Raw genomic sequence first — 25,772 nt, 5'->3', positions numbered from 1 at the left:
GCTTTTAAAAGTGGGGCTGGGGCTTCAGAAATTTAGCTGTTTTGTTGCAGTTGAAGTCCATTTGGTTTGTTCAGCTTACTTTAAATACGCAATCCTCCACGAAATCTGAAGATTAAGCCTCAGAGAAAGAGACCAAGTAAGAGAAGTGGTGATATATGTTCCCAAAGAGCCTATTGATAAATGGCACAGTTCCACAGATATGGAAAATATTCCCCAACTTTCTGTATAACTTTTAACGTGTGTCCTTGAGGAGGTAGCCAGCTGGCATCGCTTTGCTTCTGCCTTTCAGGACTTTGCATCTGTTGCACCAGAACTATGGAAAAGGTCTATTACCAGCAGCTCGGACTCAGAGATTTTTGCTCTTACAACTTGCTTGCTATGCTTTCATAACACACAGTACTGCTTTTAAATCAAATCCCTAAAAGCATTTCTGCTGTAGATAAATAATGAGCTTATTTTATATAGGAGTCATAAATGTTTAAAATCTGCCCAGGAAGTGAGTTGGATTGGGTATGTTGCAAGAGCCTCTAGGGGAAAAGTTTCTTTCTGCTCCTACTGATAAAAGTATTCCAGCCTTTTGGCCAGCGGAGAAAGCACAGTATTAGTCACTTTATTTTTAGACTCAGCTGGAAACTGAAGGGAATTCAACCTAAAGAAGAACAGTGAGAGAGGATATAAATAATAAACCAGACACAGCATTGTCTTAGGAATGAATCAACAGAGATGCAGGTAATGAAGCGGGCTTTACCTGAGGTAGCTCCCAAAATAGGCTACAATGTTGCAGTGCTTGCACTCTTTAACCATATATATTTCTTGCTGTATCAAGGAAAAGTCATCTCCTGAAAAAACAGAAAGCAGTCACAGTAGCATCATACAAAATTTGAAGGTCGGGGAGATCTGGAAGTACATGTATGATTCATGAAAACGAGCTACGGGCTTGGACAACTGCTAACCCCTTCACGAGGGTTTTCCAGCACGCCGGCTTGCTCAGGAACCGCTATCCACACGCCTCCTTCTTTCATTTTCCCTTCTGCACTACGTTCTTCGCACGAGGCAAAAACATTTCCTGAAGACCAATGGAGAAGGGCTGGCCCGGCAGCCTGGACACCATCGACCAGCGAAGGCAGCTCAGCAAGCACGAGGAGCCCTTCGGAGAGCGGCCAAGGGGCACCGTCCCCGCAGGGACGGGAGCACATCGGAAAACTCGGCAGCAGCCCCGTAGAGCCATCGGGCCCAGCTGGAGCCCAGCCGGCTTTACCGGGGGGGCCGGGGGCACAGCGCAGGGGTCCCGCGGGCAGCTTGCAGAAACCTCCGCTCCTGAGTTCAGAGTCCCCCGCCTGCAACCCAAGGGACCGCATACCACAGACTCTCTAATAAAATATTTCAGTTTTAAAATGCCTCCGAGAGAGCACGTGGTCTGCACAGACTCACCCCGGCTGACTCAGAAGAGGAGCAGAGACCCAAACACAGATGGCCTCACGAGCGCAGTTTTAGGTTCGAACAGCTACACAGGCACATTTACACACCCTAAATATCCGCCGTAAAAAAAAACCCATATATATATTTTTCAACAGATTACAGACAGAGCAATAGCCAAGTGTGTTTGCACCAGTTTGGTTTTGATAGGGTAAAGCTTAAACACTGTTGTAAATGCCAACAAAATTCCATTTTCCAGAGGAAAGGCGCGTATCTGCTGCCCCAACCACCGCCGTGCCGCCGGCGACCTGAACGAGGACAGGGGGGGGACCTCAGTTCACAGCATCGAGCTTTGCACCTTTCTGAGCTTAATTATAGGCTCTGTTCAACACGGGAGAAAGACTGCCGTACCCGTATCTGCCCTAGTGGAGAGCTAAAGGTAAGTTATGGAAAGGATAAGGGCAGGGTAGATCTCCGAGGGGCTTCTCTAGCAGTCATCTTCACGAAGGAGCAACCCGCAGCTAAGAACTCTGTGGGAGACACCAAATTAGCGCTGGATGGGAAAGAGGAATTAGCTACCTCCAAAAATTATCTGGGGACATCAAATAGAGACATCCTTCCTAATTTCATTAGGAATTTCTGGCTTATATTTCTCCAACTTTGTTCCACTGTTGCAAAATCTCATGCTTCGTGCAGGCATGATTTTATCCTTACTTCCCACCTGAAGATATGCCTTGGACAAAACATTTCTTCGGACACTTCAAGCGACCCAAAACCCCGGTCACTGACCAGCCTCCCTCTAAAGAACAATATAGTAGAAATCAGCCTATTAGGCCATTCTAGATATGCACTTTCCTTGCAATGCTTATATATATAATCAACTCGATTCTTCCTCTGGTATGAACAAAATTTCTGCAACAACTTGCAAGACGTGAAAGGCTAGAATTTGGTTTTTAGCTAAAACGCCGCTTTGGACAACATGGTAGCTACCACGTTCTCTCAAAGAAAAAAAATGCTTAGTATGTTTATTTTTGCTTTATGCTTCACCCATTGAAAGTTATCTCCTAACATCAACACAAAGTCGGAGATGTGGAAGCCAGCAAACACATGCTGCCTTTTAACCACTGCTCCCCTTAATTTATACTATTTTGATAACCGCAAGAGGTTTCAAGCACGAGCATAAACTCCATTGGGATTTTAAAAAGTGTTTATTTAAAAAGTAACAGTGTATCTAATATTTCTAATAAGCTCTTTAGAAACATACCTTTTATTTACTGTGCTTTGACGCAACTTCATTGAGCAACGCTGTTGCCACGGAGCTCATACCTGGACAGCCATCTGCCTGGCTGCCACCCCAGCTCTCGCGGAGCCCGGAGCTGGCCAGCACTGACGTGCCGCCCTTTGGCATTTATCATCGCTTTACAATCTTCATAAACATATTAATAAACGTTCAGCTGGTATGTAGCTGTTTACAGACACGGTGGAAGAAGTGCCAGCTTGGTACAGTGATTTTCAAATGATCACGGCCTTTATGTCTTAATGATTGCCAGGCTTTTACTTAAGGAAATAACTACAAAATACAAACGCACAGTGGAATCCACTCACGTGAACACATCCCTGGCTCACTTTAGTAAAACCTCAAGGGCTTCTTAAGTTGAATAGTATAGAGCAAGGCTTCACTGGGGCAGGAAACATTAGCACAAGAGGAGTCAGACACCAGGAGTCTTTTTCTTTTAAGCACAAGTAGTATTAAAAAAAAAAGTAAAAAAAAAATTATTGAAAAGAGGCAACACAATTTCCATGTCTGAATCGATCAGATTTAGCAGAGATCTCACACTTTGCTCGCTTTCCGGGTTACCTTTGAACTACAACGAATTTTTGCTTGAATTCATGCACCCTGCCTACAAACAACTACTACGAACAAAGGAATTTTGGGTTTGAGTCAGGTGGATTAAGCCTTCCTACTTCTGTGACAAACTTTCTAAGGGAAACTGTTGAACTTTCACAAATCACTCCCTGGAGCATTCTAAAGCTCAAGTTTTTCAAGGAAGTCAAATCTAAATAAGTTTGAAGGAAAAAGCTACCCACGCACGCACCCCCAAAACCAAAGACGGTATCGCCGTTCTCTGACCGTACCAGCTGCCCAGCAGTCCCTGGAGTATCTAATGCCAAATATCAATGATCTCTCCTCATACTGCGATCTTCAAATCAAAGATTCCTTGTTATATAAGAAAGTGTTTCAGGAACAGCTGAATACATATATGTGACAACCACGATGAGGAAGCATTCGCATAACAGCAAAACGTTGTACGTAGCAGCCTGACTTGCTGTCCAATATCCTACCAGTCGGAGTGCATAGTACGGTGCGACAAGAGTGTCAGAGGTCTAGAAAACACGGCTAATGGGGGGAAACTGAAGGAAATACGGTTATTTGGACTAAAAAAAGACCAATAGGAGAAATAATCCTCAGAGATGCATGAGATATCAGGGAAGGGGGGAAGGAATAATCCATTCTCCATGTCTACGACAGGACAATTAGAAAGGTGCTTAAACTGCCTGAACCTACGCTCCCCATACTCTGTTAGGAAAAACTTTGCATCTGCGACAACAACGGGGCCCTGAACTCAAACGCACAGAAAGCTCGGAAATCTCTCACAGATGGAAAATTTGAAGGAAACGCTGAACAAGTACCCGTCAGAAAGTGACTTAGGGTAGCCGATCCTGCCTTGTAATAGGGGAAGACAGAAAAGGCGACCTCTTGATTTGCAATTAATAAACTAGGAACCTACCCAAGAAATGGCGTTGCCTACCAAAAATGAGAGATTTGGAAGAGGAAAGGGCTGAACACAGACAGGGAGCGTTACACAGAAGTAACAAACAGATGGAAAAAAGAAGCAGAGAGCAGAAGTATCCGAGAGAAAAGCTTGGCTAAACTACATCGAAGAAGTTTCTGAAAGATCAGACCCAGCGATAGGGGAGAAGATGTATAGTGCTTCAAAGGCAAGAATGAATTCAAAACAACGGAATTCAGAGTTTCCAGGCAGCTGGAATATTACTCCTGGCAAGAAGAGCTGGAATAGGGCAAAAATTAAATAACCTTGGATAGCGTTACCCCCCCCCAAAAAAAAAAAAAAAAGACAATAAGACAAAGAATTTGTAAAAAAATACTTCATCAAGAGGGCACAGCAAGAGAAAAAGTTCGCTCAAAGGTGACAATAAACCCATACAAAAAGCTTTTCTTCTGCTTTAGTCATTAGAGATCGCTGGATTCTAAATAACAGGGAATTGGAAAAATGTACTTTTTGTCTACTCACATGTTTGCAATTATGGGTTATGTGGCATGCTGAGCAAAAACGTAGTTTAGGGAGCTGCCGTAAATCACACAAGCAGTATGGTGAGTCACTGCAGCTTGCTACTATTATGTAATTTTACCTCTCCATCTAGACATACAGTACACAGAGAGGCGAGCTACAATAGAATATTCTCCCCGAGAAGAGCTCGTGGCGGAGCCTGCTCCGCTTGGCACAACGAGCTGCTTGTTCCCCAGCACAGCTGGCAGCAAGGAAGACTATCGAAACATGCAGCCACACCATCTTGTGCTGGGATCGGATCAGATTTCAGAAGCTAAGCGAGGTAAGGCCTGGTAAATTCCTGCTAAATCCAAGCTTAAGTAGGTTCTAGTTCCGACCTACATGGAACTGGTACGGTATAGACGTCCCGCCATGTGATCCTAGCTGGAGAGCATGTGAATCCTGGATCCACATCCCCCAAACTACAGCTAGGGAAGGACCTGATGGCTGTTGCACCTATCGCATTGTATCAGCAAGTCTTCTGAGCATGCATGGCACTGATGGTTTATACACATCTTTACTCCTGGTCGTGTTTCTGGTGCTCCACTGACCGCTTTGAATGGTCCCACCCTGCAAAAAAGACCCTGGGTCACTCTCAAAGCCCCTACTGGGTTGACCACGAGTCACTTCATGGTGCAGAAGGCTCCTGGGGGAGAAATTCAGTTATTGTTTTAAATCGGTTTATTTGGCATTATTTCAGCACTGCATCACAGGGCTGACGCTGTGTGGGAACACAGGGCGGGAGAAGCAGGCAGAGCCCAGGGCCCGCACGCAACCGGGAGGAGAGGCCTGACGGCACTGGGAGGCATCAACTGTGTCACCAAAGGGTGGGACAGGAGCACGCAGTAAGAGGCCAAATATCTTCGGGGTGCCAGCCTGCCAGCACTCCTGCCCAAGCTAGCGTTAGCAACGCGCAGTCCTCACGGGCCACAACGCGTTGGATGGACACGTCCGACTGCCGGGCAGCAGATGTGACGTCCAGCCAAAAACGTACCCTCTGAGCCGACCTAGAAAGCTCGCTTCATAGATACTTCAAACACATGGGATTTGTAATGCTAATTTTTTTTTTTTTTTGCCCTGGGTCTAGTCTGATTGAAAAGTAACGTTTGTTATTTAGAAGCGGTATGCCACTTAGTAACGTGACGGTGTCAACGCTGCGGCGGAGGCACTGAGAGATAACGGGGGTCGCCCCGGGGCCTCTGAACACGAACTTCCACTGCACTGGTGCCGTTTGCCCAAGAGCTGCCCCTCTCCTGAGTTCCTCCAGCACTTTTATTTCAACAGTCACAATTGCAGACCACGGAGAAAAAGCACCACGGGAATTACAGCTCTGTATAATGGGGCGAATGGTTTCCACAAACGCCACAGCCAAGCTGCCCATCAAGCCATCTCTACAGGTTGTTAGCTCCTCTGCATTCATTTCCAGACAGCCCCATGCTACCCGCTTCTCACACAACACTCCCAACCATTTGTCTGAGCACAGCGAGGGCTCAGTCTGTGCTGATGAAAGAGATGCCTTTCCCAATACACAGGTTTTTGTTTAGACTGGAATTTGCTGCCTCTCTTTCTCCTCTACCCGAGTTAAGTTCAACTCCTTAAACATTTTCCAAGCTCCATTTAGACAGCCTGACATGCAATACGACTGAATAACAGCCCCTAAATATTTTGGGGGGAGGCATTATTGTAGCGTCCCATTCCACAGCTCCGACAGCTGCCAGATGCAAAATTCTCACTTTCTTCGCTGCTCTCTAGACCTGCCTTGCTCTTCACCAACCATTTCAAGTGTGAAAACTGGGAACGACCCTTCTAACGTTCCACATCTTTAAGAAGGAGAACAATGCAAATCACACTGAAGCATCAGAGCTGTTTTATGCATACCTCTTCCTGGGATTCAATGAAGCCTGCAGTTTGACAGAATGATTTTCAATTCCCAAGACTTGAAGTTCAGAAACTTGATTCCAAGTATCATGCAGTTATTTGGAAAAAATGATGTTTCCACCAGCAAATTTTATTGTGAGGCATCTAGCTGCCAACTGCTTAAACACTGATGGTATGGATTATCTCTCAATTGACACGAAACACTACTGGTGGCTACACACCGCCCCAAGAGAGTGAGCTCTACAGTAAGCAGCACTCAAATATTTACAGCGACTGTTGTAATGCTCTGCTATACCTGAAACTGTTGCCTTCTGGGGATCTCAATGCCTTAACTTGCCATTTTCTTATGGACCTTTTGATGGCTGAGAAATCCAGGATGCAACAGCAGAACAAAACTCTCCGAAACAAACACGATCAAGACTCAGAAGCAGAAGAGGACGACAGACTCCGTAAACGCGGCGCAACCACTTCCTTGCCTTCCGACTTTTAAAGTTACTGAATCCAGGTTGGTTGTAAAGCTCAAACTCTCTCTATCACAAATACTCCTGGCTTGGGGCTCTGGTCTATCTTTAGAGACAATTTCCTTGTGTATATCCTCTTCTGCCCTTTTTGGTCCATATTTATGAGCAGCCAACGTCAACATAACCTATAGTCTTACTCTGTAACACTTCCATGTCTTTTCCTCTCTTCTTGCCTTCTCTACCTATCTTCGTGCATCTCAGCCTTTCATGATCCCATCTCACCATCACCATCTCTTGCTGTTACTGCTATTTTTCTTCACACATTTTTTGAAATTCAGTGTCTTCCTCATAACTGCAAGCATCCCCTAGCAACCTGCCATCATCCCAAGTGTCACACGCTTCCTGTCTGAAACTCATGATCTTTCAGGTTCTTTCCTAATCATAATATCACCTTCCCCAGCCACATCTCCTTCCACTGGCCGCCTTCATCCAAGGAACTCTGCTTCTGTAAGTGCAAGTTTACGCTGCAAGGAAATGTGAGCTCACCCACTCTGGCTACATATGTTTCTGAAGCAGCAACAGCCGATTATAAATGTATTTTACGTTTGCAAATTAAAATTAGACCAGCTTTCAAAAAGAAGTTAAATATAGTTAAAAAGCTGAGTACTCTGTAAGCAATGTATTTAATAGCTATTAAAATGCCACACTGTCCGTCTTTCGCATTGTATGTACTCCAAAGACAGGCGGGCTGGCTCAGCAGCTGTGTGAATCTGAAAACGAGAGGCAGGACCAGTCACAACATGGTACGGCCAAAAAAAAAAAGGGATGTCCACTCTTAAACAGCTCCAGGATGCTTGGAAACTCAACGATTCAAACCCTGGGTAACTCTCACGCACATACAGCACCGGTAGTTCGAGGCGCACATTGACTTTGTCCAAGAGAACAGGGTTCCCCAGGGAACGGTGATGCCAGCCCAACGTCACGGGCGTTCACGGCCAGCAAAGGGGCACAGGAAAGCAGTGAGGGCTTCAGGCAGCGTCCGACCAGCCACTGTCCAGCGCGTAAAACCTGCAGCTATTTAAACTGTCACGCGCAAAGGGCACGATCCGAAGCCCAACAGGGTTACACACCACGAAGCAACAAAGGTGAAAACGACAACAAGAAGTTTATTTTCATATTTCTTCAGCGCCAGGAGCTGCCAACAACAGTCAGTCTAAATAAGGCTCGGGATTTTTCCTCTTTGTGGTTGATAGCGTCTCTATGGAATTTATTATACAGAGAATAAGGCTCTATGCATCACCGTAGTACTGTTTTTCAGTCCCCAAAACGCCCTTGACTGCCACAGCACTGCACTCCCAGCGCTGCAGGAGCGCTGCAGAGAGGACAGGTCCCGAGCCGTGGGTCCGACGGGGCTCCGAGGCTGCGCTTACACCTCTGCACCTGGACCACGAGATACAGAACGAATACAATGAACCAGACCCAGCTCTGAGTGCATTAAACACGCTAAACACCTTTGGATGATTGTTTTTCCCTTGAGCAGTTCCACTTACAATCGCAGATCCAACTTGAAATACACAGCTGGCTACTACGGGCCTTTACGGAGCTCTCCCATGGAAAATGCAAACACCGGACTAAATGAAAACCAGCAATGCGACTCTTCTGTGGTCTTGCAGAGGATGCAAAGCATTACGAATCACCGCTGCCAGCCCTGCAAAGTGTCAAAGGCTTCTGAGGTTACTATTTATCATTATAAGAGTATTTACAACGGACATCTAATAAATTTTAAGATATTTTGTTTATTACTTTTTCCCAGGGAGAAAGTTCTGTGGACTAGAACCACCCTGGCAAACAGTTATCTCTCTGTACCGACTCCCCCCTCAATTCATCTGCTAAACCCATACAAGGAAGTGGCTTCAGCGTTTCAGATGGTTTTGGCTTTTATGCTGCTGAGTACAGTTGGATTAGTTTCTGAAATAGAATTGGCTCTCAAATTATTTGAAGCATTTGTGCTCAGTGAATGCTGGGAAATGTCATTAGCGTGCCATAATACTTTTGCCTAATGCTCTCCAAAGTCCATGCCAGAAAAAAAAAAGTGAAAAACACAGTCTATTTTGATTCTAATAGCACAGCTTAAGTAACTGTGGTAGCAGAACTAGCACGCTGCCCATAAATTCAAATAAATTAATGACTAACTTTTTAAATAGAAGAGTTTGTTTCTCCTTTGCTTGGAGAAAAGACAAAGAAAGTAATAGCAAATGAAATAAAATACATAGTGATGTCGGGGTCTTGGCTCTAAGTTTGAGGCTCTTTGCCTACAAACTCATTTACTACCTGTAGCAGATGAGGGAGTAACACAACGAACCCCGATTCATCCCCACCCCACCATTTGGGGCTAGTACTTTTGCTAGATCTCCCAAAACATTGCCATTTCTTTTCGACTTTAATCCAGCGCGCTCTTTGCCTCCTATGGGGCAGCCTTGGCTTCACAAGCCTTTGTCTTCTGCTCCCAATTCCCCAGTCTATGCATTTAAACAGGCAGCGAGTTTGGAGCTCTCATTTTTCCATCTGCTAGTGAATTCCCATCTATGAGCCACCTCCTCCTCCCCTCCAGGGGATGCTGCGCATAACTCAAAGGGAGCCAGAGGTCTACTTTTCTGGTCACTAACTTAGGAAATTTGTTATCAATCCTTTTCTAGTTGCGCCGCGTGGTCCAATATAAGCTCAGGTTGCTGCTGAAAGGTGCTGCGCTCCCGAAAAGCATCCCAAAGCTAGCTGCAAAAACTTCTGTCACGGATCTGATCCAAGAACTGATGGTGCTCTGCAAGTACAGTCCACAAAAGCTACTCAAAACCTTTAGCATTAGTCACAACATCAAATATAAACTCTCATAAGAAGCAACTGATTTTTTTTAATCCGTAAGTGTTTAAACTGCCGTGTCTTCCTGAAAAGTCAGGAAGCTGCTACAGTCCAGCTACACTGCAGCGCCAGTAGATATCCCAGAGAATTAATAACAGATCAATAAAGGCTGTGAACCGTCCTTAAAAGCAAAGCAAAAACCCATCGAGATCTCTGCCAAGAGTCTGTGGGTGTACGTGCTACGGATGGAGCTCAGGCTGCTGATGTTTGAGAAGATACTAAAACAAAAAAAAAAAACAAAAAAAAACACCCAACACACAGTTGTAGAAGAAATCACTTCCCCGTGGCAAGTCAGGCTAACAACATGACGAAACACATAAAGATGCGGCCATCAAAGCTAATTAAAATGGGGTTCTCGGTAGTAACGCTTTGGGGCCAGAGCCTCGCACATCTCATGGCACCGCTCGCGCAGCGGCCGGCGAAGGCAGGGAGCAGCGCGGGCGCCGAAGCGTCCTCCTCTCCCGCAGCTCTCGCAGCGGAGCATCCAGCCTCTGCTTCCGCCGCTCTTCAAACTGACACGGCAAACCTCATCTACTTCATTTGGATCAGGAGCAAAAGAGGTGAATACTCAAGGAAGCCGCTCACACCACCAGTAACAGGTTAACACCGTCCTTTCTCTGCGACTAAATCACTGCCCTGCCCCGTCTCAGAGCTGCAGAGACGAGCGCAGCAGCCTCTCCCTCTGCACTCCGATTTGGTGTATCGCTGTCTGCGATCCAAACCAAAAACACAGATACGAGGCATTAACGAGGATGGAGATGTGAGGCAAATGATCCCCACTGTGGTTTGCACCGCACGCAGCATTGCCTAAACAGCTATCACTGCAATCTGCACACACAGAAACGGCCTGGCTTCGCTAAGGAAGCTGCAACAGTTTCACCAACGCTTACAGCCAGCGGTTTTTACTTTGCTTTCAAGCTTCCCTACACATCATAGGCACAACCGAATACAACGAGGAGTGTCACAGACCACCCAAAGAAAAGCACTTTTCCATGTCACTCTGAGCCTGCCATCCGCTCGCTGTCCCTGCCGCCCCCTAAACCAGCAGCTCGGTGCCTGATCTGGGCCCCCCGGAAAGGTGGGCACGGCCACAGGGGAAGCGGCAGCACGAGGCTAGGCAGGAGCAAGCACAAGACCTTGCTGGTTCAGGAAGATGAGATCGGCAACGGATTCGGTGCTGTCCCAGGGTAACTTCATCACCGGCACAGCCTGCCTGCTCTGGGCCTGTGTTGGTACGTTCACCGGACGCTTTAAAAAAGGCAAAGAAAAGCTAAAGAATCACGCTGATCTTTTTTTTCTATTTATTCACTGGGATTTTTCAAGTTCTTCCAGTTGAAAAAACACTGTTTGGATTTCACAAACTTTTAACTGTTTTTTTACAAAATCACTTGGAAACGAACAGCTACGCTCCCAGGACACCTTGCAGGCCAGAGGCAGCAGTGCTTTTTCGAACGTGCAAAACCCCAAATTACATCCTCCACGATCCATTTACAAAAGAGCCTAGCCATCACCCTAAACACAAGGCAACAGAGTCATCTCGTGTGCTGTCTAAATCAGTTCACATTCAATTTATACAAAAAGTGAAACAGTTTCAGCAGGAAACAATAAAAACACCTTAGACCACCTTACAGGTCAGTAGGGAAGGCAACACCACGAGAGGAGGGAGACCCGGCTTCAAGTCTTATTTCTAAGTAAGACAAAGACGGATCTCAGCTCTTCTTTCCCTATACTCCCCCACCACTGACCACATGACATACGGAGACTCATGCTGCCTTACTCTCCTACTTTATAAACAGCACCTAAGTCTCCTTGACAATCTAACTTGAGAGGAAGAAAACATGGGGTGGGGTAAAACAACGAAAACTCTCTGTTTTAGAAACATTCCTAACTCTTTTCTCCTGCACCCCATTTTTATTTGGTAAAAACTATCTGGTGAGTTAACCCAAATTCATGCATAGTGGCTTGACCATTTCAAAGTGGCTGAAATAGCAAAGATTTCTGAAGATGCCATGTAAGACTTCTCTCTTAAAAAACACCAAGAAATTCTTAGAAGACCAAAAAAAATAAAAAGGCTGGCTATAAAGACACTATCGCTATTTGCTAACTATTTGCTAAAGGTTTTGATCTGGGATTTCAAGACCAAGAAATACGGGGTGAGGCACGAGGCACTAAGTCATACTCTCATCAAAGGTTTCAAAATAATTATTCAAATGTAACAGGGATGTTGGAAAAATTTAGCCAGCCTAGAGATCAGTCGAGCAATACTAAACTTTTACAGCAGATGAACGTACATACTTCCATTTAAAAGTCTACTCTGAAACTTTATTCATGTTGCTAAAAGAAAATTTAGAAGGATTTGCTTCGTAAGACTACCTGCTCACTGTATATCCTGCTGATTGCAGAGCCTTCAGTGGAAGACCTGCAGGTGCTTAAGTTGGCCAGAACTCTCGGGTAAGCACAGTAGATTTAAAATGCTCTGTTTGCCAGGATTTAATAGAAAGCTAGAAAAACTACATAACATACTACTAGGATGGGCACAGCCCCAGGGTTCAGCTCCCAGGAGAAATATGTTATTGAGAGACCGGGCAAAGAGAGGGCCGCCTTTCTGCTCGTCAGGGACCTAAAGACATGAGCAGGTGCCTCTCGGTGTTTAAGAGCCCGGGTCTCTCAACCTGAGTGACTGAGCAGAACCAAATAAAGACAAGTAAATGGGACTGTATTTTTTTAAATAAGAAATAGGAAAACATCACATGCACCTCACCTGCTAGCAATATACTGACTCCAAGCTCTCCATCAAAATCATAGTCTTTAAACCTGTCCAGTCAAGAACAGGCGATGCTATCAGGGACTGGAGAGCATGTTTCAGTTTCACTGGTATTCAAAACCCAGAATCAAGACTTGGGACGGCAGGGACCTCCAGAGGTCTCCTAGTCCAGCCATCCGCTTCAAGCGGGGCTAACTACACAGTTAGTCAGGTTGCTCAGGGTCTTGTCCAGTCAGCTTCTGAAAATCTCCAAGGATGAAGATCCCACTACTTGTCTGGGCCCTGCTCCAGTGCATAACCACTCTGCACATGAAGAATTGCTTCCTGTGTCCTTCTGGAACAGGGGAGGCCCTGTTGCAGCCTGGGCCTGCTGCCTCTCACCTCTGCTCTGTGCACCTCCAAGAGTCTGGCTCCACCTTCTCTGTAAGGCTGCTTTCGGCCATGGTCGACAGCGGTTAGATCCCTCTTGAGCCTTCTCTTCTCCAGACTGAAAAACACAGTTTCCTCAGCCTCTCCTATTGCCATGTGCCTTTTCTGATCTCCCCTCATTTTTCCTGCCTAATTAAGCCTGAACTAATTCCCTGCAGCACTCCAGTCATACAAGTTATGCCATGTCTCCATAAATCCTACTTTATAGCTCTCCGACCGTAAACTAACTTGCACCGTCTCTTTTGTTTCATAGGCTACATGTGTTACTACGCAGGCACCGAGCGAGCCTGCATTCACAGTGGGAATGTGAGAGCCTCCCTCATCCCCTGCCCCAGAGGACTGGTATCCTAAATGGATGCAGCACAGGAGTTCAGGCAAATGACAACTGTGGAGAGACTAACACGGTAGAGAGACACAGAAGAGGATTACGCTAAAGAGGGATTTGAAAGGTATTCCAGTGAACAAGTAACGAGAGATTACTTCTTTGTACAAATAGAAGATGCTCAGGTGGGACAGAATTATGACTGAGGAAATAAGAAGCTCCTCTCCTCGTTTCCACTTGGGACACACTTCCTGATTTCACCTCTCCATGCAGGACTCAAAGATCAGTCTTCAGCTCAGCACACCTCTTGGGCAGCAAGTTAGCTTTTCCTGCCCTGTTTCAGGAGGAGCAAGAAGGAACGTGTGGGAAAAACGATAGCGGCAGGCATCCTCTTCATTCAGGTCAGGTCAGAAAAAAGACAACACGTAATAAGCGTCAGATCGTTTTTCCCAGCACACCTTTCGTAAGCGTTAGCATCACTGCCTGGTCCTTTCCCCCTTCCAATCACAGAGCCCACCAACTCTCTACTCTTCCAGAGCTCCATACAAAGGCTCAAAATTTACCTTCTGTCCTTAACTTTCTCTTTGTACTAAGGACCTAACACACTGTAATTGCAATATCTTTTAGGAAACAACAGATAAGGTAGATAAGAACGAACACGGAAACAGCAAGCAGGACATAACCAAAAACTAATGGTGCATTCTGCACTGCTTCCTGCCATCTAACAACTGAAGTTGTAGCAGATAATGCTTACTTTCTGCGGGACTTCACAGCCTTGTGAAAATAAACGTACAAAAAAATTGAAAATGTTTCATGAAAGAAAACACACAATCCAAACATGCAAGGAAAGAATGCAAAACTTACCAGGCTCTAACTTGATTATTTTTACAGCAGCCAGTTCTCCTGTATGAAGATTTCTAGCCTGAAATAAAAGAGTTAAGACATATTTAATTATACTGCAAAGGCATCTAACACAGTCTTAGAAGCTGTGAAAAGATATGCTGTGATGTCATGTGTTACAATTATGGCACAGTGCAATTAACTGAGAACAACCTGGGTGAGGATTATCTGGGTTTGGTATTAGCGCAGCATCAATCCAACTAGTTGGAGTTTGAAGTGCTACTGGCAGTTCCTTCCGAGGCTTAAAAATCCAGCTATCTGCCAGCAACCGAGAGGTCGTGCCTCTAAACCACCGTTTTTCAGGGCTGTTGAAACTGAGGGGTTTCTGCTATCTGTCTTTGCTGGGGCAGTACAAAAGCATTACCCTGCAGCACGGACTGTAGACCGTGCAGTACTCAACCATCCGTGTCCATGCTGCTAAACCTCAGCGTGCTGTGAAAGTGGAACTCACAGGTAGAGAGAGGAAGAGAAAACGACAGCAGACGCACCGCTGAGCAGTCACAGTTCCCTGTGAACAACTTAACTCTTATGAGGAACTCCCTCCAGCCGACCAACCCTTGCAGACTGGAGCAGGCACTAAGACAAATGGCTAAGGAGCGCCAATTAACATTTGCAGGGTTGCTCTCCCAGTGATGAATACATGAGCGAGAACTCTGCGCTGGAGGAAAACGTTACAGGAACACCAGATATAGAAAGTTTTAAGACGGGATTTCATTAATGTCGTTAACTCTAGTAAAATGAGCTCTAAATCACTCAGGCACCATCAGCAGAGCTAAGCTTTATCATTCTTGACACACAACCTAATCCAATTAGGCACTGTTGCATTCCCTTTTTGCTGATCATCCAAAAGTTACGAGAGCCTAAACCCAACTCTTTTATTCTTACCACAACAAATATGCAGAGTCTTCTGAACATATAAGATCTAGGTATGAGGGAGATTATAGAAACTCTGAGTTAGAAAGGACTTCTGAAATTGATTTTGGTAACTATTTAGGATGAGAACGCAGAATAAATATCTCCTCACGGATTGAACTGAAGGAAGCTACTACAGAACGAAAATGTTTTCCTCCTGTATATGGACAAGAAGTTTTAACTTAACAACAGGTAGAGCAAGACCTTGAAAGATTAATCCCTCAACCTTGCCAAAATGTAGTCAAGCTTCCAAATTAGGAAAGGCTTTCCAAGCAGGGGAAAGCAATGACTGGCCCTTTCAAAGTTGGGTAGAGCTCAGCCAAGCAATGGCTGTCAAAATGCAAGCTCAGGATGCAAATATGACTCACACGAAGACAAAGAGAAGCTGAACAACAGAACTGAACTGAACTGCAGCAAACAGACCAAATCAGTGAACACAGAAACAGATAGTTATCTGCTAACCACAAAGAAAACCTTTACCACTTCTTAAAGTATCTTCCTGCCAGAGATGCTTTTTAGACCACAGCAAAATCATTCGCATTCTTCAATATCCAGAAGAAGCATGTATCCAAGCATGGACAAAGGAACAGGATCTCCTGGTACTGTTCCACCTAGCAATACCATTACGAAATACAGAGGTTCCCATAAGAGACCAAGAACAATCTCTAGCTGAAGTCAGGGAAGCTCCATTACTCATGCTTCTATCCACAAGCAGCTAAGCTGTCTAGGTAAAGGAGAACGAGAATGTGCTCTGTTTCCAGAAGCTCATCTCCATCTCTGAAATACAAAAAAAAAAAAAAAAAATTATATTCCTTCCTGATATTCCTTTTCCATATAAGCAGTAACTGCCACTGCTACTGTTATGCTGAAGTCTGAAAGAATGGATGCAGTCGGCCAAAGTTCTTCAGTACTCAGACTGCTTGGCAGGGATCCAAAGGCTCTGGCCAGAAGAAATGACTGAGATTACCAGCTCTCGACTCTCGCACAGTATAGGCCATAGCACTTCACCAAATTAAGTCCTACTGCAATCCAATACCACTGTTAAGCTTTTGCATGTAGCTTGCAGCCTGAACATGGATCGTTTCAGTTTTCAGCCGTCAGAACTTTGTCTGCTAGAACGGAAAGCTCTCCACCAGGTTGGCATTTATGAACTAAACACACTGAGTTATCTGAGCCAGGTTTCCTGGTCCTACACATGTTTTTTCCCTTTAACATTCCAGCTGAACACACTTCTCGAGCTGGTGATGCCAGGACTACTGGTGATGACACGCGCTACTCCACCACTATTGTGCCAGCACCAAAGGCAAAAACGTTCAGCGTTCCCTGATCCTCAATATCCTTGCTCAGGTACAAGAACTGCATTAGATCTTCTTGCTGGGCAGTCATATTGCAAGTGTTCAGCAAATTACCCAGGCTTGCTGCTTCCCGAGAGACAGTCCCCTGCCCGTAAATGCAACCTGCAGTTCTTGTTCCTTGATATTGGATTGCATCTGCTTTACGAGAGTATCCATCTCTCTCTCAGTTGTCACCTCTTGTGTCTTAAATCTTTCTCTTCCACACCTTTCTGTCAGTTAGAAACTTCCTCAGTAATGAATTGCTGTTGTCTTGCAATCACAGAATCACAGCATGGTTGAGATTGGCAGGGGCCTGTGGAGATCATCTAGTCTAGCTCCCCTGGTCAAGCAGGGTCACCTAGAGCACATTGCCTAGGATCCTGTCCAGATGGCTTCCGAATATCTCCAAGGACGGAGACTCCACAACCTCTCTGGGCAATCACTAAATATATTAAGGCGGCTAGGGCTAGAAACTGGCTCCACACAGTACACAGATATATACGAAAACATACCCAATAACTATTCCCCAAGTCATTTTGAGACGTTATGTTAGTTAAGCATATGCTTAACTCATTTACTCTGTGTCACTCTAGCTTGCACTGTTCTGTTTTAAAAAAAAAAAAAAGGAGGATTGTGCAGTATCAAGGAAGTCACACACAGGAACGTACTACATCAGCGCTGCTGCCTTTACGAACGAAGCTTGAAATTTCACTACAAATGATATTTGACAAAATCTAAGCTCCCCATAATTTCCCTGGTGTGAGGGATTAATGTATGATCTTCCAGTTTGTTTTTGATATACTTCTCTACTGGAGAAAAAAAAATTGAACTCAAGCTAAAGAAACTATAATTTTCCTAAAGACACTATAATTTTCCAGGTCATTTTATTCACTTTTTAAAAACCTTCTAATGGCAAAATATGTATCTTTTTTCCAGTCCCCTGAGACTTCTCAGTAGTTCACATCTTAACTCAAAATTAGCTTAAACCATCCAGACACCAGGGTAGGTCTTTTACAGTATTTGGATGCCAGTAATCCAGAGCTGCCAATTAACAAACGTATTACTTTGACAGTTCCTGTTTTGTATCTCTTGAGCCTTTTGTTGACAAGTTTTTATTTATATGAATTTATCACATACAGAATGACAAATATATATCAGAAGTATCAGAATAGTAATTCAGAAAAGACAGATTTATCTGAAATACTCATATTTCAGTCTAATAAAGGTTAAAAACATTGTTAAATTTCTTACTGTAATTCTGCTGACCTTCATTCCTTCCACTCCTCTTATCTATTTCCTACAATATGTAATGAAGAGTCTCCTAAAGACTCAGTTTTGAGACCGAGTTCTTGCACAGCTCCCTCCCGCGCAGGAACCCACATCCCCATCGCCATGTGTCCCGGTTCCCACCCAGCAGAAGCAGAACTCCACTTCCCTGCCTGACCAGGGGACTTGCTGCAAGGCTTTCTCCAAGAGGAAGAGAGACCCTCTGCTATCTGTTACTATCAATCTTATTTTGGTTAATGAGACTCAAAACTGAAAATGATGGGGACTCCATTAGACAGAAGGAAAATTAAAACTACAGAGCTTTGGCACAAGTACTGCAAAACTTCAACAGACAACTTGACCTATGCAAGAACGAGATCAGAACAAGGGGGTGAGCCACACACACGAGTTTATGTTGCTCTATGTCACATACAGCGTATATTTACACAGCAAGACGGATTAGGCAGTCTTTTGATCACCTCTTCTTCAACCGTCCTACAGCCTGCTACAGGATGAGCCAGAGCACCCCAGTGAGCACAGCTTGGCTAGAGTACTTTAGCAGCTGCACGTCGCAGAAACACACACACACAGATAGTATTCCAAATGAAGCAAAGCACAGGCACACCAGAACAGATTTAAGGTTCCTCTAAGCCCACGGTCCCATCTCCAGCAGCAGATGCTTCAGAAAAAGATTAAGTAGAGAGCAAGCCAACAGCGATACTTTCCTGATGCACACTCCCAGCCACAGAACCAGGACTGCATGCTGCCTTTTGTAACAGGCACTAGCTGGAGACACAGTCAGCATCTGGTTGTCAGTCCCGGAGAAACAGATACAGTCATCCAACCTAAGCGCAAGGTCAGTGGTGTGTCCCAACGCCAAACTCAAAAGCGAGAGACGCAGTCTCAGTAGGACTGCTTCTTTTGGGGAGGAGCGTGACATTGCCCACAGAAATGCAGGGCTTTGCTCTGCACCTGAAGTCTCTTCTCAGAACCATATCAAAAAAGCTCCTGTGGGATAGTGGGACACAACACGACCCCAGTGACAATCCCTACCTATGGTCCTTCCCACCACGCCCTCAAACAGCTCGGACAAAACACATTATGGGTAGGGCACTCTCTATAGCCAATGACCAGAAATAACATAGGAAAAAACTGGTTCTGAAACCAGTTTATGCAGTTTGCAGTTTTGTTTTATTTACTTTTAATAGTGAAAGCACGACAATTTTGCTCCAGGAGTCCACAGGACTAAGCTGTGTGAAGATGGACAAAAGTAGAACTGTTTCACTCGAACATCTAAAGCGCAACAGTTTGTGCGCTCAGTTTCCCTATCCAGCCACCTTATCTTTCAACACTAAGGAAGAAGAGGGGACCAGTATCACTCTCACAACCTCAAAACTAGTATTTTCAGTTTCCATGACAACACCCTCTTCTCACCTCTACATCCTTGTCTGGTGTCTGACCTTGGATCAGCAGTCCAATTCACCAGAAGATCCATTTGTTCAAGTCTTCATTTAATCTAACGATAACTGCAGCTCCTGAAACAACCCCCTGCCACGCGTTTCCATCTTACTCATTCCTTGTCAAGTTTCACTCGGTGCCCACAACGTCTTTGCTGTCTCGAGTGCCTGTCCGCTGCTTCTCAGTTCAAAAGGTAGCTGACCTCTGCTAGCTGCCAACGTGGAAGTTTCTGATCTGCCTTCTAGTTTCTGGCCTCTCACACTTGATAACTTTTACCATGCTCCAGCCTGCTTTGAAAGTCTCCTTATGCTGGACCTTTCCATTTCATGCAGTATCATCAAACAGGCCCCTGAATTCATCCCTCTCTGAATTCACAAAGTCTAGAACTGCCTAGAGCTCACATTCAGCTAACCTGACCCAAAGAAACATCTCTCACTCGGGCCACTCTCTAAATCCAGTAAAACAGCTTCCTTTCTTGCCTGCAGGATGCATGGCAAGTATTCTAGTTACGACTAAAAAACACAGGCATCGGAGAAACAAAAAGACCGGATAAATGAACGAATTCAAAACTACTGCATATACGAACCAGAAGGTAGGAGCACAGAGACCCTGAAACAGAGGATGGCACCTGGAAGACGTAACCACAACCAGCCTGTCTCTAAAGTAAAACTCGAGTGAGCAACTGCCAGTTTGGCACAACCACCAGACCGTTCAGCAGCACTGCAGTCATGAGCTTTACTTTACCCCATGGGGCTCTGGGTTTCTCTACTTCTTTTAGGCTCCCTCTCCCATACAGGTTCTCCTATAAGTGTTCCCCATTTTTTTATGCGACCCTGTTTCAATTTTTTTAACACTGTGCTCAAACTGGCCACACACATAGATGACCCATGAGACGAGCACGCGACTGAAGCCCTTATTTCTCAAGATCACGCCTTGATGCCTCACTCCTGTTCCCAACGCGCAAGTAGAAACCCTCAAGAGCAACTCTGAGGTCCGAGGTCTTCCACCACGCTGCAACCTGGAAGAGGGAGAGACTCTGCCACACAGGACAGCAGTTCCTCAACGGACCTCAGCAACTCTTAACAAGTTTTGGAGGTTTCATTGCTTGTTTGGGGTTTTTGCGCGGAAAACACACTCACATGCATACAAATCAGTAACCAAGAGGCAATATTAAGAAATCTCACCAAAACTGCCAGATTGGACTAGGTTTCAGATCTGACCAGTGTACCATTTTATCTCCAAAGTAAGCGGCAAATGATGTGCAAGAGAAAAGAGTTAGATCTCAGAGGATGGCAACCTGCTGATCTGCAGCAGAATTTGGACTATGTCCTAACACAGAAGTTCAGATACCCCTTCCTAGTGTTCACCATAATTCACTATGACAATTTTGCTTACTCTTATGATTCACATAAATCAGCTCATCAGTTTTAAAAAGTGCTTTCCAAATAGTAAGACATCAGACCTTCTGAAAATCCTGAAAAAAATTCCTTTAAAATTTGCAACTAAAGATCAACCCAAATGTACAGACTAGCTCCAATGGCTCGCTGCTAAACATGACCTCCTGTAACGCCCACCTGAGCAGCCTCAGGACAAATCCAGACCTCGGCGCCAGGCTTACGTGCAAGGAACCGGCTCCACAGGGCACAGACTGGCTGCACAGCTCCTCTGCTTGGTCTCTAGCCAAAACCAGCAGCTCCTGCTGTAGCCTCCCAGGTTTAGACTGGGTAGAAAGCCTCCTGGTTCCTGCCCCTGTGCCAGTCATCCCACATTATGGGCAGCCTTGGAAGACCTCTGCAGAAGTGGTATATGACCGATACATTTTTTCTTCCGTTCCCCTGTACCGCAGCTCCTATCTGTCTGCACGTACCAAAGCCATAGAGGTGCAATTACTGGAGAATTAAGGCTTCTTTTCATATATAAAACAAAATAAACAAAAGCAACTCAGTTTCCCCACAGCCCTATCCTGAGAAAACCTAGAGTACAGGACTGAACAAAAGCCCTCGTGCTTGGCACTCAGAGCATCTCTACAACAGATGCTGAACAGGTATTTTTCTCCATCATGCAGGATGCTCTTTGAATATATTAAAAATTTAGAAGAACTAACAGAAGAGGAAGCTTAAAAAAAAAAAAGTGAGACAACGAATCTGCAAAACATTAACGCAAATTTTACTGAACAGGTTTAGATTTGTGCCAGAGAGAAGCAATTCCCCCTCCCGGGCTGAGACCTGACAATGCCCCCATTCAGCTTTTAAGGTGTGCCAAGCCAGATCACATGTAAAGCAGATGTCAGTCTAATCTTAGCTGCTAGGAAAAGATACCTAACAGCAATTTATGATTTTCAGAGCTCTTCTCTTTCAGGAGGCAGAAACACCCAAAGGCAATTGTTCACGCGTAGTTTTCCAGCTGGGTTTCTAGGACAGAAAGCGGTACCAGGCTCTTACAGTGAAAGGCACAGAGGCTTTCAGAAATCATTTCTGTAACAGAGACTTTATAGATTCAGTACAGTAGAAAAGGACCGTCTTACAACTGTCACCATTACTGCTTTTCAGAATAAGCCAGAAATAAAGATACACGGGCAAATTTTACTTTTTCGTAGGTATTTCTGAATTGCTTGTGTCATCTAGCTCATACTGCAGTAGCACTACAGGAGAGCAACTGCACCGGCTGCCAGAGCCCAGTATTCCACAAACACAAATATTGATTTTGGCGGGTGCCCTACAGATAAAGGTACGGATGCTCCTCGTCTGTCAGATGGTGAATACATGCAAGTACAAAGCAGAACTTGCACTTCACAGTTGTCACGCCTACTTCCACGTTTATAAACCCAGAACAGATTAAAGTACCAAGGACCGAAGTCACAGTGCTTAAATAAATGCCATATTAAAACCTGAAACCCAGTATGGTAAGATCTGTGACTGGCACTCCTAAGTACAGCTGTAATGCAAATAAGGCTGCAATGTATTTACTTCTACTAGCAGTTACTGAAATTTAGATAGCGTATCTGCTGCTGTGAGGAAAACTGGAAGGGGAACCTAACTTTCACTCGTACCCTTCAGACGCTTTCTTACTCAAGGCCAATTAACGCAAGCAATAAGGGGTTAGAAGCTCATTAACGATGTTAGGCCCACTCCTTTTATTCAAGCATAGAAACCAGACTGAGGATTTATATAAGCAAAGTGGCTTTACAGTTCTGCTACCAACGGCCAATAAAACATTTCATTCTTATTCCCAGCAATAACTACTGAAGGACAAAAACCTAAGGCAATAAGGATAACAATAGTAAGAAAGATCAGCACACATCTTAACAGCAGTTATTAAAAAAAAAAAAAAAAGCTATATGCCTCCAAGTAGATATTGTTTATTCTCCTATGAAATTTTCTTGGCAGATCATCATTAACAAAGTATCTGGCATGATCCTTCCAAAACTGAAAAACTAGAGCTAGAAATAGACCCTGACCACAAAAGTACTGTTTAGCAACTAATGCAGCACAAAAGATACAAACAAATACCACATGAGGGAAAAAAGGTCCAATTTTGACTCCGTTGGAGCAGTCCACTGGCAAAAAACCAAAACAAAAACCCAAACCTTTGCAAGTTTTAACTAGGTGAACTAGATGATTTTGAAAATCTACTAGAACTAATTCACTTTCCTGCAGAGTAAGTTACATCTTTGAACATAAGATCAAGAAAAATCAAAGAATGTCCATGAAACTAATAATCTTATTTTATTCCTGTACTGAATGCATAGATAAGACACCGGGGGGGGGGGGGGGGGGGAAACAGTATGACAGACTACAAATTTAAGTAACATCAGAAGACTACATAATTTCTCAGGTGAAAATGAATTTATTTGTTCCTTAGAGATAAAAGAATTAAGAGATGTGTCAAAAAAAAAAAAAACACTTACAGAAGACTATCTGTGTCTCTTCAAATAAAAATCAGTGACTTGATCAGATAAAACACTTAATCTCTTAACATCCCTATATGTCAAGGAAGCTCTTTTAACCCCACTCTATACATACAAAACTGATATGACAGACATCAACATTTTTAAAGACACTTCTTGTTTCACGAAAGCTATGATGAACTCATGATAATTTGTACATAAAAAGGATACATCTGCTAAGCAACATGTCATAGTCACGCAAGAAATAGATGGCGAGGGTCCAAAGCACCGGACTGCGCTTTCCGCAGCACAACAAAGAATGTGGCTTTCAAGGCAGGGAGGAAAACATGTTTTTGAAAGAAAAAGCACTGCCTTGCTTAAATTTTTTTTTTTAAGCCACTTCTCTTTCATTACAGAATTTTAAGACCATCATCTTAAGTTTTCTGGCATCAAAATTCAGAAAAAGAAACTTTTTACTGCCTCGCTTTGTAAGCATGACTTAACACGCAATGAGTTGTGCCCCTTCCAAAGGGGAAAGCCAAGGGGCTGAGGCTGGTATTTTAAAGGGGAGAACAAACTGCAGTTCTCCTACCATCACTGTCGGCATGCAACTTCCTAAAACAGCAGAAACAGTTTAGAACATGCCGTTAGATTTGTCAGAACAAAATAGCTGAGTGTATGCATTTTGCTAGCTTTGGGGGTTTTATTCAAGCTATCCAAGCTAGAATCGCAGAGCTTCAAGAGGTACCGGGGTGTGTCTGCAAGCTCCTTTTCAACTACGGAGCCTCTGGGCAAACCCCTCTGACTTTTAATGTGATACATATGTTCTTCTGCAGCACCAAGCCTTTCAAACCAAGGGTACAAACCTCTGTTGACTCCTTTTCCTTAACATAACTTATTTGATAGGATCTAGAGAGGTACAGGTGAAAAACACAGATTTAAGTAAAAGAAAATCTAACTCCAACAAAGTTATTAACTGCTTTTCCAATTCCAGTTCCTCAGAGATGAACTAAGTTACAAAACCATAGGAATAAGCCATAAGGTTGTCTTCACGAAGAACATAGATCTGTGAGTTTTGTTCTTTATTGTTGCTGTTTATAAAAAAACAGTGGCCACAATGGAAAGAATGTATAAAAAGGTAGCCCTGTAAATCAAAGGGGCTGGAAGAAAATTAGTTAAAAATGGAGGCAAGGAGGGCTTTTTTTTCTGCCCTAAGATTAAGCTTTGTTTTGCACAAGTATTACATCAATTGTCATCATCTTCTTGGGGAGGAGATGGGGAAAGGCTGATTCTCTTTGGCCCAGTTAAAACATAATGATTCCCTCTTCTCAATTTGAATTTTGTGTATGTGTATACACATATACATACACACATATATAAAAATAAATTGCAATGTGCGTCTGCTTCTTTCTGACTACTGGGATACAACATTGCTCAGCTGTTTCTACTACAGGATAACCCATTATTTATTTGCAATCTTATTTTTATATCTTATGATGATGAAACAGTGATCAGTAACACTTCTAATTGAACAGGTGTTTAGAAATCATGGTCTGGAATGCTGTTGAAATGAACAGATATGACATTAAAAAGTTTTTAATGAGGAAAATGATAATTTCTAAGTGTGCTAGACACATAAGAAAAGTTAAGTATAAAATATGTTTAGCACTTGCGCTGATTAAGCAAAGGGAGGAAGTGTCATTCGTAATGAAACGACAGCACATCTTTCAGGATTTTACAGCTATCTTATTCTCCCGTTTCTAGCCAGAATGGAGGAAAGAAGCTTTTTTTTGTTTTTGAATGTTTTAATTATCTTGTCAGTTTTGACTGAACCACTCATTGAAACGATGTGACTTGGAAAGAAGCAAGAAGCCTTTTCCTGCAGGTTAAGCTACAGTTATCAAACGCTGGTTTCACTTCAGCAGCCCGGTTTCGAGCACTTTGCCAGCGACTTCCCCAGTTCCCTGGCTCAGCTTTCTTTAAAACACGGACAGAAACCATATTGCTTGATTAATACACATGTTACAGAAATTAATAGAGTAAATTAGGCCTGATGAAGTAACCGGAATTTTAGGGAGATTAATTTTTATTCAATTTTAATATAACTGATAAAGCACTTTCCATCTTGCCTTATTCCTCCCTGTTTCTGAATGCTCTTGGCTCTCCTCTGCCTGACCCTGGGCAGCCCCGAGGCCGTGCAGGCAGTGCCCCTCCGTCCCACGAAGCGAGCAAGCCTGGCAGGCCTGCCCGAGCCTCCAAATCCCACCCCGAGCAGCGCAGTCCCCTCCCCGCAGCCATTGTGTGGATTTTCCATGGACCAGCCTTCCCGAGCCAGACACCACTGAGGAATGTATCTGCGGACACTGGAATAAATCATTCAGGCTAGTCGGCGGGACTCCGCTTAGCCCGTCTGCTTCTCCCTGCTGCTCTCCTCCTCCTCATTCCCTGCTCCAAAGCTACCGACCCGCTCACAAGTACCC

At 44.2% G+C, this 25,772-nt stretch overlaps 1 protein-coding gene across 5 annotated transcripts in view; it reads right to left on the bottom strand.

The window, feature by feature from the left end:
* The window catches only part of MAP4K5 (mitogen-activated protein kinase kinase kinase kinase 5), a 71,766-nt gene that overhangs the window by 34,246 nt on the left and 11,748 nt on the right, over positions 1–25,772 (bottom strand). For all 5 annotated transcript variants that reach the window (XM_068947589.1, XM_068947591.1, XM_068947590.1 and 2 more), the window contains exons 2-3: positions 14,401–14,458; positions 749–839 (exon numbers count right to left, since the gene is read on the bottom strand). In XM_068947589.1, coding sequence (XP_068803690.1) covers positions 749–839; positions 14,401–14,458 — 149 coding nt within the window. The remainder of the gene's footprint in view (positions 1–748; positions 840–14,400; positions 14,459–25,772) is intronic.

This window comes from Struthio camelus, chromosome 5 (genome assembly GCF_040807025.1).
Source record: "Struthio camelus isolate bStrCam1 chromosome 5, bStrCam1.hap1, whole genome shotgun sequence".
NCBI lineage: Eukaryota > Metazoa > Chordata > Aves > Struthioniformes > Struthionidae > Struthio > Struthio camelus.
The sequence above is the reverse complement of the archived record's forward strand: the minus strand, read 5'-3'. Positions and strand labels throughout refer to the sequence as shown.